A 17,118-nucleotide genomic window follows, 5' to 3' on the forward strand; every position below is an offset into this window, starting at 1 on the left:
ACATTTTCATTATCCACTCATCAGTTGATGGACTTCCAGCTCTTAGCTATTGTGAAAAGAGCAGCAACAAACATGGATATACAAGTGTCTGCAATGAGTTCTTTGGGTATATGCCAAGGAGCAGTATAACTGGGTCAAATGGTAGGTTCATTTGCAGTTTTTTAAGAGTTCTCCACACTGCTTTCCATAGGGGTTGAACTAATTTGCAATCCCACCAGCAGTGGATGAGCGTTCCCCTCTCCCCACATCCCCTCCAACATTTGGTATCATTTGTTCTCTTGATCTTAGCCAGACTGACTGGGGTAGGATGAAATCTTAAAGTGGTTTTAATTTGCATTTCCCTAACTACTAATGATGTTGAACACCTTTTAAGATGCTTCTTGCACTTGCTAGGCAAGCACTGTACCACTGAGCTAAATCCCCAATCCCATCTTTTGGGTTACTTCCTTTCTTAATTCTTTGTTTTTTGAGTTCATTATATATTCTGGATGTTAAACCTCTGTCAGATGTGTTGCTGGTGAAGATTTTCTCCCATTCTCTGGGTTTTCTCTTTTGTTGTACAGAAACTTTTTAGTTGAATGAAGTCCCATTAGATGATTCTTGGCCTTGTTTCCTGAGCAATTGATGTCCACCTGTATCTTGTAGGTTATTGCCAATGTTTTCTTCTAACAGTTTCAGAGTTTCAGACTTCACATTAAGGTCTTTGATCCATTTGGAGTTGACTTTTGTGCAAGGTGAAAGATAGCATTGTTTCATGCTTCTACAGGTAGAGATCCAGTTTTGCCAGCACCATTTGTTGAAGATGCTGTCTTTCCTCTATTGTGTGTTCTTGGCACCTTTGTCACATATCAGGTGGCTGAAATTGCATGTACTCTTATTTGGTTCTTCAATTTTGTTCCATTGATCTATTGGTCTATTTTTGTGCCTGCACCATGTTGTTTTTATGACTATAGCTCTGTAATATAGTTTAAAATCTGGTATAGTAATCCCCCCAGGATTGCTCTTAGTGCTCAGAGTTGCTTTGGCTATCTGAGGTCTTTTGTGCTTCTATGTGAATTTTAAAATGTTTTTTTCCAATTCTGTGAAGAATATAATGGGGGTTTTGATTGGCATTGTATTGAGTCTATAAATGGCTCTTGGTAGGATGGTCATTTTCACAATATTAATTCTTCCAGTCCATGAGCATGGGAGGTCCCTCCATCTTCTGATGTCTTCTTCAATCCCTTTCTTTAAAGATTTAAATTTTCATTGTAGCGCTCTTTAATTTCTTTGGTCAGGTTTATTCCGAGATTTTTTCTTTTTTTTCTTTTTTCTTTTTTTTTTTTGCAGCTATTGTGAATGGGAGTGTTTCCATGTGCTCTTTCTCTGATTGCTTGTTATTGGTATATAGAAAGGCTATAGACTTTTGTAGGTTAATTTTGTAACCTGCCACTTTACTGAACGTGTTAATAATTTCTAGGAGTTTTCAGGTAGAATTTTTGGCGTCCCTTAGATATAATATCATATCATCTGCAAAAAAGGATAATTTGATCTCTTCTTTTCCAATTATTACTCCTTTAATTTTCTTATCTTGTCTTATTGCTCTTGCAAGAGTTTTAAGCACTATGTTAAAAAGGAATGGAGATAGTGGACAGCCTTGTCTGGTTCCTGATTTTAATGGGAATGCTTCCAGTTTTTCTCCATTTAGAATGACGTTGGCTGTGGGTTTGTTATATATGGCTTTAATTATGTTGAAGTATGTTCCCTTCAGTCCAGTTGCCTCTAGGACATTGAACATAAATGTATGTTGAATTTTGTCAAAGGCCTTCTCTGCATCTATTGAGATGACCATGTGGTTCTTGTCTTTGAGCTCATACCATGTGGTTCTTGTCTTTGAGTCCATTTATATGATTTATGATGTTTATTGACATGTATATAATTGAACTATTCCTGTATCTCTGGAATAAAGCCAACTTGATCTTGGTGGATGATCTCTTTTGATGTGTGTCTGTATGCAGTTTGCAAGTATTTGTCGAGAATTTTTGCATGTATGTTCATTAAGGATGTGGGCTGTAGTTTTCTTTATTGGTTGTGTCTTTACCTGGTTTCAGTATGAGACTGATAACTGGCTTCATAGAAGGTATTTGGAAGTTCTCCTTCTGTTTCTATCTTTTTTGAATAAATTAAGTAGTATTGGATGTATATCTTCTTTAAATGTTTGGTGGAATTCTGCTGTGAATCCATCTGGGCCTGGGCTTTTTTTAATCAGGAGGTTTTGCATTACTTCTTCAATTTCCTTACATGTTATGGGTCTGTTTAAGTTGTTGATTTCTTCTTGTTTAGTTTTAGTGGTTCCCATGCTTTTAGATACCTGTCCATTTCTTTTAGGTTTTCAAATTTGGTAGTGTATTGGTTTTTAAAGTAGTCCCTTATAATATTCTGGATCTTTTTGGTGTCTGTTGTGATGTTTCCCCCTTCATCTCTGATTTTGTTGATTTGGAGGTGCTCTTTCTTTCCTTTGGTTAACTGGGCTGGGGGTCTGTCAATCTGGTTTATCTTTTCAAAGAACCAGCTCTTAGAGTCTTTGATTCTTTGTATTGTTTTCTTTGTTTCTATTTCATTAATTTCTGCTCTGATTTTTGTTATTTCTTCTTTTCTGCTGGGTTTGGGTTTCATTTGTTGTTGCTTTTCAAGTGTCTCGAGTTGTAATGTTAAGTCATTTATTTGTGTTCTTTCTGATTTTTTTTAATGAAGGTGCTTAGAGCTATAAACTTCCCTCTAAGGACTGCTTTCAGCATGTCCCAGAGGTTTTGTTGTGTTGTATTTTCCTTTTCTTTTAGTTCCAGGAATACTTTTATTTCTTTCTTAATTCTCCTTTGACCTGTTCATCATTCAGGAGTGTGTTGTTTAATCTCCATGTGTTCATGTAGTTACTAGGGTTTCTTCTGGTGTTTATTTTAAGCTTTATTGCATTGTGGTCTGATAGAATGCATGAAATTATTTCAATCTTTTTGTATTTGTTGAGGTTTGTTTTCTGTCCCAGTATATGGTCGTTTTTGGAGAAAGTTCCTTGGAGCGCTAAATAGAAAGTATATTCTTTGGTGCTTGGGTGGAATATTCGGTAGATGCCTGTTAGGCCCATTTGATGTATGGTATTGTTTAATTCAGATGTCTCTCTGTTAATTCTCTGTTCTGTTGACCTATCTAATGGCAACAGTGGGGTATTGAAGTCCCCAACTCTTAATGAGTTGGGATTAATCTGAGTCTTAAAGTCCTGTAGTACTGTTTTTATGAAGTTGACTGTGCCAGAGCTTGGTGAATATATGTTCATGATTATAAATATATCGTTTTCATCAGTTGTTCCTTTGATCAGATTGAAGTGGCCCTCTTTATCTCTTATGATTAGTTTTAGTTTAATGTCTATTTTGTCAGATACTAGAATTGCAACACCTGCTTTTATCTTAGTACCATTTGCTTGGTATTTTTTTTTCCATCCTTTCACCTTAAGGTAGTGCCTGTCCTTGAAAGTGAGATGAGTTTATTGCAGACAACAAAAAAATGGGTTTTGTTTCTTAATGCATTCAACTAGCCTGTGTCTTTTGACTGGGGAGTTTAGTCCATTGATATTTAAAGTTATTAATGAAATATGTGCATTGAATCGTGTCATTTTTATCTCTGTTCACATTCTTGGTATAGCTGTGCATTTCCACAGTTAATACCTTCATTAAGTTTCTTTGCGTAACCCCTTGGGTATAGTTGTTCCTTTCTTCAGCTCTTTGTATCACTTCAAGAATTCTCTGAAGGGCTGGTTTTGTGAACATGAATTCTTTCAGCTTATTTATTTCATGGAAGATTTTTCTTTCCCTTCAACTATAATAGACATTTTGTCTGGAGTAATCTGGGTTGGCATCTGTGGTCATTTAGAACGGGGAATATTTTGGTCCAGGCTCTTCTGGCTTTCATAGTTTGCACTGAAAAGTCAGCTGTAATTCTGATTGGAAATCTTCTACAATCCTGTTGAAGATCTGGTCCATACCATTATCCTTTTTATGGTGTCACACACAATTCCTGCATATTCCATTCTTGTGTTTTCTTAAATTTTTCATAATATTTGCTTGAGTGGTCTAATTCATCCACTTTATCTTCCAGTCTTGGTATTCTGTTTTCCATTTCATTCATCCTGTTGGTGAGGCTTTCTCCTGTCACTTCTAATTGGCTTATTGAGTGTTTCACTTCCTTCTTCATTTCAGCTTGATTATTCTTCAATATTTCTGACCCTTTTCTCAATTCATTTAGCAGTTTAATCCCTATCTTCTTTCAGTTCTTTGATTTCTTTGTGTGTTCTTTAAATTCACTGAATTATTTTATCATGTTTATAATTGTTCTTTTGAATTCCATGTCCTGTGTTATCCCTAGGGTGTTCTCATTGTACTCCTCTACAGGGTTGTTGGTACTTGATGGAGATATATTATTTGGGTTTTTCATGTTGTTTTTCTTTTTGCTGTGACTTTGACATGTGGATTTCTTTTATAGTTTCTGATTCTTATGTGAGACTTAAGCTTTCCTTTGTTGAGTTTAGGTCTGCTCCTTTTTATAAACTTTGTGTGCCTTTGTGATTTACTTGTTGGGCATGAAAAGCTGTTTGGTCTAAGTTTCAAATTCTCTTTTTATTTCATATTGAAGGGGCCAAATTGATTTCGTTTTCCTGCTCAGGAGTTCCCACAGAGGCCCAAGTCAGATGAGGATGATATGCTCTCAGGGTTTCTCCTAAGAGCTGGCTCCCTCCAGAAAAGATGCTGGCCCCAGGAAGCTGGGGGGCTGGGCCACCAGAGATGCAAAGGGAGGTGGGGCTGGGAAGAGGCCCCAAGGGCCCCCAAGGACTAGAGGGAGGAATTGGTTTGGTATGGATGCAAAGGATCAGGAAGCAGTGGAGAGTCTGGGCCAAGAGGTCAGTCCAGAGGTCTGAGGTGCCAAGATAAGAAATGTGCCAGTCCTGCTAGGAGGAGAGATGGGGTTGGGGAGCTCAGAACAAAAATAATTTTTGAGCTAAGCATGGTGGCACACACCTGTAGTCACAGCACTCAAAGGTAAAGATAGGAGACTTTCACATTCAAAGCTAGCCTGGACTATACTGATAGACTCTGTCTAAACAAAAGGAACACAAATTTAAAATCTAGTTTTAGATTACTGATCTCACCAAGTTTTAGAATAACCTTAAAGACAAATACTCTGCCTTGACAAGATATAGGAAGCCTGGTCTAGAATAGTCTTAGGAAATCTGGCCATCCTGGAGGGAAATTCTGGATAAGAGAAAAAAGTAGAAGCTCACACTCTACCTGGCTTCACAGTTGTGTAAATTCCTCAACAACCATAAATCCTAACTAACTTCTGTTGTTAACCTTTCTCAGTGTCTAATTCATTTTTTCCCATCTACCTTCAAGAGCCTTGCCAAGATATTCCCTAACTTGGCCAAAGCAATAAATAAATGTTACAGATCCACTTTTAAAAAATGTAGTGAGGCAACACTTTGTTTCTACTTATATATGTTTAATAAACAGTTGCAATTTAAATGTTTCTTTGCACTATTTCTTTCCTAGCAGGTAGTAATAGCAGTGTTTCTAAAGTATAATTTATGCTTGGACACAATACAAAAAAAAATTTTAGCTTCTCTCATATAAACTGTGATGGCTAAAATATTATTTATTTGCCTTTTTTTCCTGCTAGGAACATTTCATGGAGGTAATCAGAAACCAAGAGTTTGTGTTGCTCCCAGCCAGTGAAATTGCAAAGCTCTTGGCCAGTGATGACATGAACATCCCTAATGAGGAGACAATACTGAATGCACTTCTTACTTGGGTCCGTCACGATTTGGAACAGAGGCGGAAAGATCTCAGCAAACTCTTGGCTTATATTAGGCTACCTCTTCTTGCCCCACAGGTAATCAGTAGACACTTGTTTATAGGTCTTTCCCTTTGCCTTTTCCATCAAAGTACTTTTTACGTATATTCCTAGGGAATGCATAGGTAAAAAGATAGTAAACTAGCAAAACTCTGCTGTGTTTTTAATCCAGAGGTCTAGCTTTCTAAGTTGCATCTATTAAGCAACACTCACTAGTAATTTTATATGAGTCAACTGTAATTCTGTCCTATCAGTTAAAGGAAACTTAGTAGTAAAGGAAACAATGGACTTTAGGAGCCATAAATTTCATTCATTTACTTATTTCTTTAAGATTTTTTAAATTTTTGTGTATGTCTGTGTAACTATGAGTTTTATGTTCATTATGTGCATGCAGAAGCCTCAGGAAGCCAGCATAGGGCATTGGATCCCCTGGAACTGGTGTTATAGGTATTTGTGAGCTGCCATATGGGCACTGGGAACCAAACCCAGGTCCTCTGCAAGAGCAGCAAGCACTTTTTTTTTAATTAAAAAATATTTTTAGACTTTTATACATGAGGATTATCTTTACATTATTTCCATCCCCTCCAGTTCCCCACCAGCTTCTCCCATGTCTCCCATTCCCTCTCAGTTTCTTTTCTCTTCTTTGATTATTGTGCTGTATATATCTATGCATTTATAAATATATATGATACACTGAGTCCATTTAGTGGAACTCATGTGTACCTTTGTTTAGAGCTGTCCATTTGGGATTAGGTAACCTCTCAGGGATCTAGTCCCTGGAGAAAAACTGATTCCCCTTCCCTCAACATCTATTGATTGCTTGTAGCACTTGAGGTAGGATCCTGTGACATTACCCCATCCACCTTGATCAGCCAACTGGTTTTCTCATTATACAAATCTCTTTAGACTACCATACTATAGAAATGTCATTAGTGTAGCTTCGCTAGTGTGTCTAGAATGCATTAACTAACAGCAGATGTCTTGTCCCTCTAAAAGTCAGAAATTTTAGATTAATTTATTTGTCACATGTATTAAGTATCCACTAACTACTGAGTTCTGGGATATATACATTAGTAATTATGATAAGAGTTCCAGCTCTGAAATTCTGAAACTCTGTGACATGTGACTTGCCAGTCACACCCCACTTTTCTCCATCTGCAAGTAGAGAAGACATCAGTTCTGATCAAGTAGAGATGCATCTTTTCTGACTGTCTCAGGACTATGATGAGAATCAGAAATGCATTCTGTGAAATCAACTGTGCTATAAATAATACCATCATTGGATGAAGAGATGTCTAGTCACTGCACTCAGAGCTGTCAGTCATAACATACTTATTTGCAGTTTCCCCTTTTCACGATTTTCACTGGAAGGTGTAGAAATTTCCCCAGTGTTTTTTGTTGCCAATCTCAAGGCCAAATTGAATTGAGAATGGGACCTTGAAATCAGAGAGAAAGAGCTCTTACTGTTTAAGGCCAGACTTTCTTTTCTTTTTCTTGTTACTTCCAGTGCCACAAATGTTACCTTGTTCATATTAATCTTGAAGATAGTGCATCGTTTTTGGCTACTGTGAGTGAAAGTTACTGTTTGCATTTTACCTTAACAAAGACAGAAGTCAGTGCTGAGGTTTATGCCAAAGACCTCCCTCTTTTCAAGTAGAATATTGTACAAATACACAGAAGTGAAACAGCATGAATCGATGGCAGTTCAGAACAAATAACATAAAATTTTTCTCTGAAAATCTTATTTAAAGAGGGGACTTAGAATTTTACTTCTTCCTACCAGATTTTCTTTTTTATTCTTCTCTAAATGAAAGAAAATAAAATAGGGAATCTTGTTAGGCTTTGAGTAGAGCCTGCACAGCTAAATAACCTGGAGATTTATTTCAGTTCTGCAGTTTGAAGAGCACTTGTGAAATCGATATTTGCATGACTCTCACAGACCTTTACAATTCCTGTTACTGGGAACTTGGGGATCAGAAGATAAGTTCTTAGCTTTGAGAGGTACTGTAGAAATCATTTAGCCCAATACCTGTGCTACAAATGAAGTAACAGGCCAAAAAATCTAGCTTGGGATCAGAATCACAAAGTATTGCATCAACTCTTGTCCTTCTGAACTCCACTTCTGTTTGGCTTAGCTACCTGGCTAACATAGAGCTCATGAGAGCAGAGCTAAGATCTGCACTGAAATACAGCGCCTTTTCCACAAACCATTTTACCTATAAAACATACCATGAGTAAAACTGCTGGGTGTAGGGAAATTAAGGAGGAAACAGATTAGAAACTAGGTGTGGTTATATAATATAATTGGAATTGGGTTGTGATAGGTAGATGAAAATATTAAGAATATTCCCCCAAATTTGCAATGGCAGAGAACTGGAGTGAATGTCTTGAAGCACCACATGATCAGCACCTTGCTCCATAATTCTATTTTGGGGATGATAACTATAACTATGCTGCAGAGAACGGATCGGGGGTCAAAGCTAGAAACCAATTAGGAAGGCTGTCAGAGTTCAGCCACGTGAAGTAGACACTGATGAGCAGTGCCAGAAAGAAATTACCAGAAACTGATGTATCTATATATAAAATGACTGAGCCAGAAGAGGGGCCTAGGGTGATTCTGGTTTGTAGAATAAGCTTAGTGAAGGTGCTGTCATTTGAGACAAATAACGTGGAGAAGAGCTAGCTTATGGACTAGGAAAGAGAGGCAGAGTCATTTTCCCAAAACTTCTTGGCACCTTTAATCCTCAGACTCTTAAGGGGGAAAAAAGGGGGGAAGCAACTTACCTGCATGTTGAAACTGATGGTAAGAGAACAACAGTGTCACGGGAGTGTAAGACTGCAGGGTGGAGCCCCAGGAGGCACTGGCATTCAGCACCATTCCACACTTCGATACATGACTGGCATGTCATTAAAAATTGATCCCAAGCTAGGTGTGGTGGCGCACTCCTTTTAATCCTAGCACTCAGGAGTCAGGGGCGGGCATTTTTCTGTGAAATCTAGTCCAGCCAGTTGGGGCTAAAAGGAGACTCTCTCTCTTAAAAAAAGGAAGATTCTAAATGTCATCAGATGCTACAGATATGACAGATAAGGAAGGGAGGAGTGGGTTAGCCTAATGGTTCTCAAAGCACAGGATCAACAGCACCTGGCAGTACCTCACCCCATAACTTGTGAATATGAAACTCTATAAGTGGACCCTGGACACTTGTGATTTAATAAACCCTGAAGTGATTTGTATCGCCCTCAGATTTGAGAACCCCTCTCCATGGTGAGGAGTAATGGAGGAGTAAATGTAATTGACATGGCTACACTGCCTTGCACAGTGTCAAGTTACTTCTCCTCTCTGAGCTGAGTTTTCCTTCCCTACAATGATAATACTAAGTTGCAGAATTATTAAACTTAGCATTTCTTGTGGTGTTTCCCTCCCCCACACCTTTGGTAACTTCATACATGAATACAATGCAATATATTTAGACTATATCTACCCCCCCACTACTGTTGCGGGTGTCCTGGGGCCCTCCAGGCGTGGAGTCACAACACAGACTCTGGGTGTCAGGTGAGAAGCAGGCAGTGCGAGCAGCTGCAGACTCGTTTATTGTGGATATGGGGCTCCCTTATAGCCCCCCTCCCGGTGTCCCATTAGGCCATTAATAGGTCGTGTCTGTTCCTCATTGGCTCTGTATCAGGCCATTTTCATGTCAGCTGTCTCTATGTCTTTTGGCAGAACACAGGTTTGCCTCAGCCAGATGTTTTTGGCATGTTTGCAGTGCGCATGCACTGGTTCTTCAGGCCACACTTCCTCCTACACACTACCTCCCTCCAACCCTCCAACTCCTCTGGAACAGCGACACACACACATGCATGCATGCACACACATCCTCCTCCCAACTTTATGTTTTCTTTTTCTTAATAAGCCACTGAATCCACTTAATACTGTCGTGATATGCAAGGGTGTAAGGCCATCACTGGAGCATGGGCAGCCAACTATGGGCCACATTGCTGAAGAAAACTGACTCCCTCCACAGCAGCCATCACCTGGCCAAAAGCTCTTCAGCTAGAGGGGTGGGGCCTCATGAGTCCCCCCTCATCTGTGCTAGAGTGTTGACTGGATGGAATTCATACAGGTCTTGTGCAGGCAACCACAGGTGCCATGAGTTCTTGAGTGCAATGGCCCTGGTCACACCCAAAAGATACTGTTTCTCAGGAGTCCTCCCCAACCTCTGGCCTTTATAATCTTTTCACTTCCTCTTCCACAATTTTCCCTGAGCCTTAGGGGGAAGAGAGTACAATATAGATGTTCCAGTACAATATAGATGTTCCAGTTAGGGACTGAACACTTGTGAGTTCTTTTGTTTGGTTGGTTGGTTTTTAGTTTGGGGGTTTTTTGGGGGGTTTTTTTTGGTTTTTTTTTTTTTTGACAGTCCCAGCCTTCCTGGAAGTCACTATGTGGACCAGGCTGGCCTCAGTCTCACAGCAATCATCCTGTCTCTGCCTCCTGAGTGCTGGGATTAAAGGCATGTACCATCTCGCCCAGCTTTTACCTTGCTTTTGTTACTATAAATCATAACTACAAGGAATTCAACTTCCAAATATTAATTTTATTATAGTGTTGCTGAGAATAGACATTTTAATAATGGAAGAAATAGTATGTATAATTACAATACTCTGCCTCCTTTTAGATTTGATCCAGTTTTACAAAATATGTAAATTCCTGTTCTACACGTCTTTTGAGGGGGTGGTTTTAAAGAAAAAGTCATGGCAAGCAAGTACAAGAGTGAAGATTAAAAATTGACAAAATAGGGAGCTAGAGAGATGGCTCAGCAGTTAAGAGCACCTGCTGTTCTTACCGAGGACCCAGGTTCAGATCCCAGCACCCACAGGGCAGCTAACAACCATCTCTAACTCCACTTCTAGGGGATCTTATTCCTTCTTCTGGCCTCCTCAGGCATTGCATACATATGGGACACTTATCTACATTCAGACAAAACACTCATACACATAAAAATAAAATAAGTAAAACTTAATTAATTAAAAATTTACAACAAAATGTTTCTCTGTTCCAAATGCTTTTATTTTAATGGTTTGCCATTCTTTTATGGCAAACAAGGCATTCCACTTCACCAAAAATACAAGAGTATATTAGAATTTATATTTTATAGTTATGTCAGTCATAATGAATAATGAATACCTTTGTATTAATATTTATTACTATTTGATTAATGTTCTTGGATGAATTGCTTTATAATTTTTCTGTTAATCTCACTTCTTAAATATAATCTCATTTTAAGTAAATTATAGAGGTTATCATCATGCTAAGAAATACATCTTTTGCTTCAAACTGCAGTTACTACAAAATCTCCTGAGACTTTGCTTTCTACGTTTTATTTCACATTAATTTAGAAAGCACTAAAGTGATTTTAATGGAATTAAGATAAACATTAACATTAATTAAATGTGCCAACTCAATGCATGTTCACAAATGGCTTCCTTGACAAGTCTGTCTTTTGTGGGCATGGGGAAAAGCATGGTCTAGTTCATAAGATTGTTTCTTAATTAGTTATTTTGCCTTTGGCTTGCCTTGCATGCTTCCCAAATGCCACAAGCTTTTTTTGGGGGGGGGGTCTTTTTGAGACAGGGTCTCCCTGTAGCCCCAGCTATCCTAGAACTCACTGTGTAGACCAGGCTGGCCTTGAACTCGCAGAGATCCGCCTGCCTCTGCCTCCCAAATCCTGGGATCAAAGGTGTGTGCCACCACACCTGGCCACAAGCTTTTTTTATAGTACTTTTGTTCAAGACTTTTGTTCTCTTCAGTTATCAAAGCCTGGACATAGTCTCAGCATTATTAGCCATTTAAAAAATGCAAAATAAAACCGATTTATGCCAACCCAATTGACTAAAATAGTAAGAATCGCTGTTGATGTGCAGAGACAGAACCCTCACAGTGCTGGTGGGGACATGAATGTGGTACAGCTGCTTTGGAAAACAGTTTGGTGGTTTGTTAAAAATTCAGAATGGGGCTGGAGAGATGCCTCAGTGGTTAAGAGCACTGGCTGCTCTTGCAGAGGACCCAAGTTTGAATCCCAGCATCCATAACTATCCATAACTCCATCCACAGTGGCTAATAACTATCCATAACTCCAGTTCCAGGGGATCCGCTGCCCTCTTCTGACCTCTGAGAGCAATGTATGACACAGGTGCGCTTACATACATGCAGGCAATACATTCATACATAGAAAATAAAAATAATAAGTAAAAAAAATTCAGGATCATTTTACCTCGTTATCTACCCAAGGGAAATCAAAATATGTCCACGCGATGACTTGAACAAAAACTTTCTTAGCAGCTTTATTTGTAGTAGCCCTATATGGGAAACAACCTAAGTGCCCATTGGTTGGTGAATAGATAAAGTGAAACAGCCAGTCAGCAGACTATTATCCAGCAGTAAGAGAAATTAGTACCTTTACATATGACAAACCTAAAGACTATGCCAAATGAAATAAGCACGACATAAGAAAGCATGAATGATTTTGTTCATGTGAAATGTCCTGGAAAGGTAGATCTGTAGAAATGTGTTCATGTGTGCACAGGAGGTGAGAAGATAGAAATAGTGATTAAGGGGCTGGAGAGATGGCTCAGCGGTTAAGAGCACTGACTGCTCTTGCAGAGGACCCGGGTTCAATTCCCAGCACCCATATGGCAGCTGCGAGCCATCCTTAACTCCAGTTCCAGGGGAATCTGAAGCCCTCTTCTGACCTCAGCGGCATTGCATGACACAGGTGCGCTCACATACATGCAGGAAATACACTCATACACATAAAATAAAAATAATAAATAAAATAGTTTTTAAAAAAGAAATAATGATTAAGCCAGATGTGGTGGCATATACCTTTAATCCCAGCATTTGGGAAGCAGAGGCAGGCAGATCTCTGTGAGTTCAAGGCCAGCCTGGTCTACATAGTGAGTTCCAGGCCAGCTGGGGCTACAAGAAGATGCTGTCTCAAAACAAAAAAGAGAAAAAAATAGTGATTAATAGTAACTGGGTATGTGGAATCTAACTGAGGTGATAGAAATGTCTAAAACAGTTTTGTGGTAATACTTATAACTATAAATTTATTTAAAACACTTACTTAGATTAATTATGATAGTTAAAAGATGCTTTAATAGGCTTGTAAAGAAGTAGATTATCAAATATACCCATCAGTGTATCAAAAAAGGTAACATACTATGACCAGGAAGGTCTTTTTCTAAGAAAAAAGAAAGAACTGTTACCAGGAAATCTATCAAGGTAATCATTTCATCACTAACTTAAAAGGAGCAAAAGCTAAATGATCATATCCATAGATATATAAAAGATATTTTAGGGGAAAATTAGCAACAATTCTTAATTTAAAACTCTAAAGCAAAATAAGGAGGAGGCCGCCTCCATATAATAATGGCCATAGCAGCTATTACCGGAAAGTAAAACAGTATTGTCTTATCAATTCCAGCCAGGAGCAGAGAAATTCCACTTCACCCTAATTATTCTCCGTTGCATTGGAGGTTTTGGCAATGTGATAAAAGTATAAACTAATTAGCACCCACACAGAAAAAAAACATCGAAACTTTTCCTATTTGATGATGAATGCATGCATAATAGCTATAGCATAGTCAGTGAGTGCGGTAAAGTGCTAGGTTAAAAAGCAAGTGTATGGGACTGGAGAGATGGGCCAGCAGTTAAGAGCATTGATTGCTCTTACAGAGGACCCAGGTTTGATTCCCAGCACCCACATGGCAGCTAACAACCATCCATAACCCCAGTTCCAGAGGATCCAGTGCTTTCTTCTGAACTCTGCAGGCATTGCACAACACACGGGTGTACTTACACCCATGCAGGCAATACACTCATACACATAATTAATTAGTTAACTATTTAATTAATTAACTAATGAAAAAGCAAGTGTACAATAGTAGATTTTTCTCTCCAGTAAAACAAAAATTAAAGCTTAATAAAATAAAATGACAATAAAAATAATAAAATACGTAGGGATATATTTAATAAAAGAAAGGCATAAGGCAGTAAAGAAAGTCATAGAAGAGGAAAGTTCTCTTGAACAGAAAGCCTAATACCATAAATGTGTGTTCTCTGAAATTAATAATTTACCACAACTCACATTAGGAGACCAGGAGAATCAAGGTAATGAAAGAGAACTGGATGAATTTATCTTAAGTTGATATGGAAAATAAAATCTCAAAAATATCAAAACTATGAAAATTAAAGAGGGGAGATTTGCATTATCAGATACCAGATGCGCGCTATAAAGGCATTAATAAGCTGGCTCTGGAGACTGATACCTGTATCTCAACACTTGGGAGGCTGAAGCAGGATGATCAGGAGTTCATGGCCATCCAGGGGTACAAAGTGAGTACAAGGCCAGCCTGGGGTACAGGAGAGACCCTATGTCAAAAACAATACAAACAAAAAAAGAGGCTATCAATAATATAAAATACTCTAAATAGACAAATCAGTGGAACAAAGTAATGACTTAAAAAATAGGGAGTGATGGCACTGGCTGCTCTAGCTGCTGTAGTAAAAGACCCGGGTTCAAATCCTGATACCCACATGGCAGCCAACAACCATCCGTAACTCCAGTTCCAGGGGATCCAAGATCCTCTTCTATCCTCCACAGGCATTGCATGACACAGGTACACTTATATACATGCAGATGTAACACTTGTACACAAAAATATAAATAAATAATTTTTTAAAAGTCAAGTAAACACAGTCTAATTGGGTCCCTGTTATAGTTACTATTTTTTAATTGTACTTATTTCTAGTTTAAAGTGATTAGTTTTAGGAAATTAAAGGAAAGTAGTAAAAAGATTATTTAGAAAACACCAGTATTCCAGTATTCCAGTCTTCCTGGGATAAACTCATTAAGATTTCAGAGGATATCATTTGTGATTGTTAGTGCTTGTTTTGCAATGACATTTGAAATGTAAATCTTGTAATGCTATGTTTTATGTTTGTGTTGTGTTAAAATGTGTTTAGGGATTTTTTTTTTTTTTTTTTTTTTTTTTTTTTTTTTTTTTTTACCCTGTAGCTCCTGCTGTCCTGGAACTCACTGTGTAGACCAGGCTGGCCTTGAACTCACAAAGATCTGCCTGCCTCTGCCTCCCAAGTGCTGGGATTAAAGGTGTGCGCCACCATGCCCAGCCCTGTTTAGTGATTTTTAAAAATATTTTATTATTTTTATTTTATGTGTATGAGTGTATTATAGCCTGCTTGTATGTAAGTGCACCTATGTCTTGCAGTGCCCACAGAGGTCAGCAGTGAGCATCAGATCCCCTGGAACTAGAGTAACAGATGGTTGTTAGCTGCCATGGGGGTGCTGGGAGTTGAACCCAGGTTCTCTGCAGGAGCAGCCAGTGCTTTTAACCATTGAGCCATCTCTTCAGCCCCAGACTTGAAGTTTTTAACTGAGGTCATTTCTGTTTGAAATTTGTATCATTTCATCTTTTTTAGCCTACTGTTTTCCAAGTCACTCAGTATATATATATTCACTGTTACTTTCCAGTTCCTAGCAGACTTGGAAAATAATCCACTTTTTCGGGATGACATAGAATGTCAGAAACTCATTATGGAAGCAATGAAGTATCATTTATTACCAGAGAGACGGCCCATGTTACAGAGTCCTCGGACAAAACCCAGGAAGTCAACTGTTGGCACATTATTTGCAGTTGGAGGAATGGACTCAACAAAAGGTACTGAATAATTTTTTCTTTGGAAGAACAGAGGAGGCGGAGTAATTTAAATAAGTATGACCAAAAAGCTCTTGAGGGAAATGACTGCTTGCAGGGCAAGGACAGGAAAAGTACAGATGAGCCTGGTATATAATTCCACTGCCTGAAAGTAACAATGTTCAGGAATGGTGACGACAGGGATGTTTCCTTGTTAGGGGACTTCACTGAGTCTGGTGTAATTTGGGCATCAAAGTAAGTGATGACAGTCAGTGAACATAACGTTAAATTATTAAGTTTCCATGAGCTCCCAGTGATGCAAATAAAGAAGGAAGGGAAAGTGCTTCCTTTCAGTAGAGTGCCAACTAATGGAGAAAGAAAGATGGGGTTGAAACATTAACCATTTGGTCAGGGCCAGGACTGTAGCTCAGAGGGAGAGCGTTTGACTCACATACATGATATACTAGGCTCAGGCCCCAGGACTGCCCAAAAAAGAAAGAAAAATTAATTTGGAAGCCATCGAAATACAGACTAAGCATCCTTAATTTGAAAATCTGAAATCAAAAATGTCCTAAAATCATGTCTTGGAGAAAACATGACACTTTAAGTTTTTATTTCGGGACTAGAGCCACTCAACTAGGAAAGTCTGCAAATATTCAGAAACCTGGAAAACACCACCAGAAACACCTGTGGTCTCAAGCATTTTGGGTAAGAGACATTCAGCCTGTAATGACCAATGCAGTCAAGAATCATCAGTGGACACTGAGACCAGTGGGTGAAAGTTTGGGAACAGTATATTTAGTCTCCCAACTTGGTTGTTACGGAAGGTAAAATAATATCCTTAGAGTGATACAAACACACAAACCACTTAACCAATGAGCCAAGCTAATGTTGCCAGTGATGAGACTAAACAGCAGAGTATGCTACGATGGGAGACAGTGTCCACAGTTCAGCAGCACGTCCTTGCCAAACCATGGAGCCTGAACCATGAGGGAAAAGACCCAGCTGGGACAGTCTACGAAACAACTTGACCAACCATAGTATTAAAAAATATTAATGCCGTGATTTTTTTTTTTTTTAATTCATACTGTGGGAACTGGAGAGATGATGCTGTGGTTAAGAGTGCTTGTTACTCTTCCAGATGACCAGAGTTCAGTTCCCAGTACCCATGTTGAGCCACTCACAACTGCCTATAACTCCAGCTCTAGGAGATCCAATGAATCTTCTGGTCTCTGCAGGCATACACACTACAGCTTTAAGAGTGTGCGTGTGTGTGTGTGTGTGTGTGTGTTTTAATATGTTATATGTTTGAAATTAACAAAAGTTTTATAACAATATCATACTAAGTAAACTAAATCTAAAAGAAGCGAGTTAAGATGCAAAAGGAAAAAATATTTTGGAAAATTCATTAGCAAAGAAAGAGATTAGCTTTTTATTTGATAGAAGGAAATTTTTATTTGATTTGTTTGGTATTATTTGGTTTATTTAATGGAAGAGTATAACGTCAAAGTCAGAGTGAGGAATCAA

General features: G+C 38.5%; 1 protein-coding gene across 4 annotated transcripts in view; it reads left to right on the plus strand.

Moving 5' to 3' along the window:
* The window catches only part of Klhl5 (kelch like family member 5), an 82,051-nt gene that overhangs the window by 39,691 nt on the left and 25,242 nt on the right, over positions 1-17,118 (plus strand). For all 4 annotated transcript variants that reach the window (XM_017798194.2, XM_029563574.1, XM_008833226.3 and 1 more), the window contains 2 exons: positions 5,704-5,916; positions 15,429-15,615. In XM_017798194.2, the coding sequence (XP_017653683.1) occupies positions 5,704-5,916; positions 15,429-15,615 (400 nt within the window). The remainder of the gene's footprint in view (positions 1-5,703; positions 5,917-15,428; positions 15,616-17,118) is intronic.

This window comes from Nannospalax galili, unplaced genomic scaffold (genome assembly GCF_000622305.1).
Source record: "Nannospalax galili isolate Female #2095 unplaced genomic scaffold, S.galili_v1.0 scaffold236, whole genome shotgun sequence".
Classification (NCBI taxonomy): Eukaryota; Metazoa; Chordata; class Mammalia; order Rodentia; family Spalacidae; genus Nannospalax; species Nannospalax galili.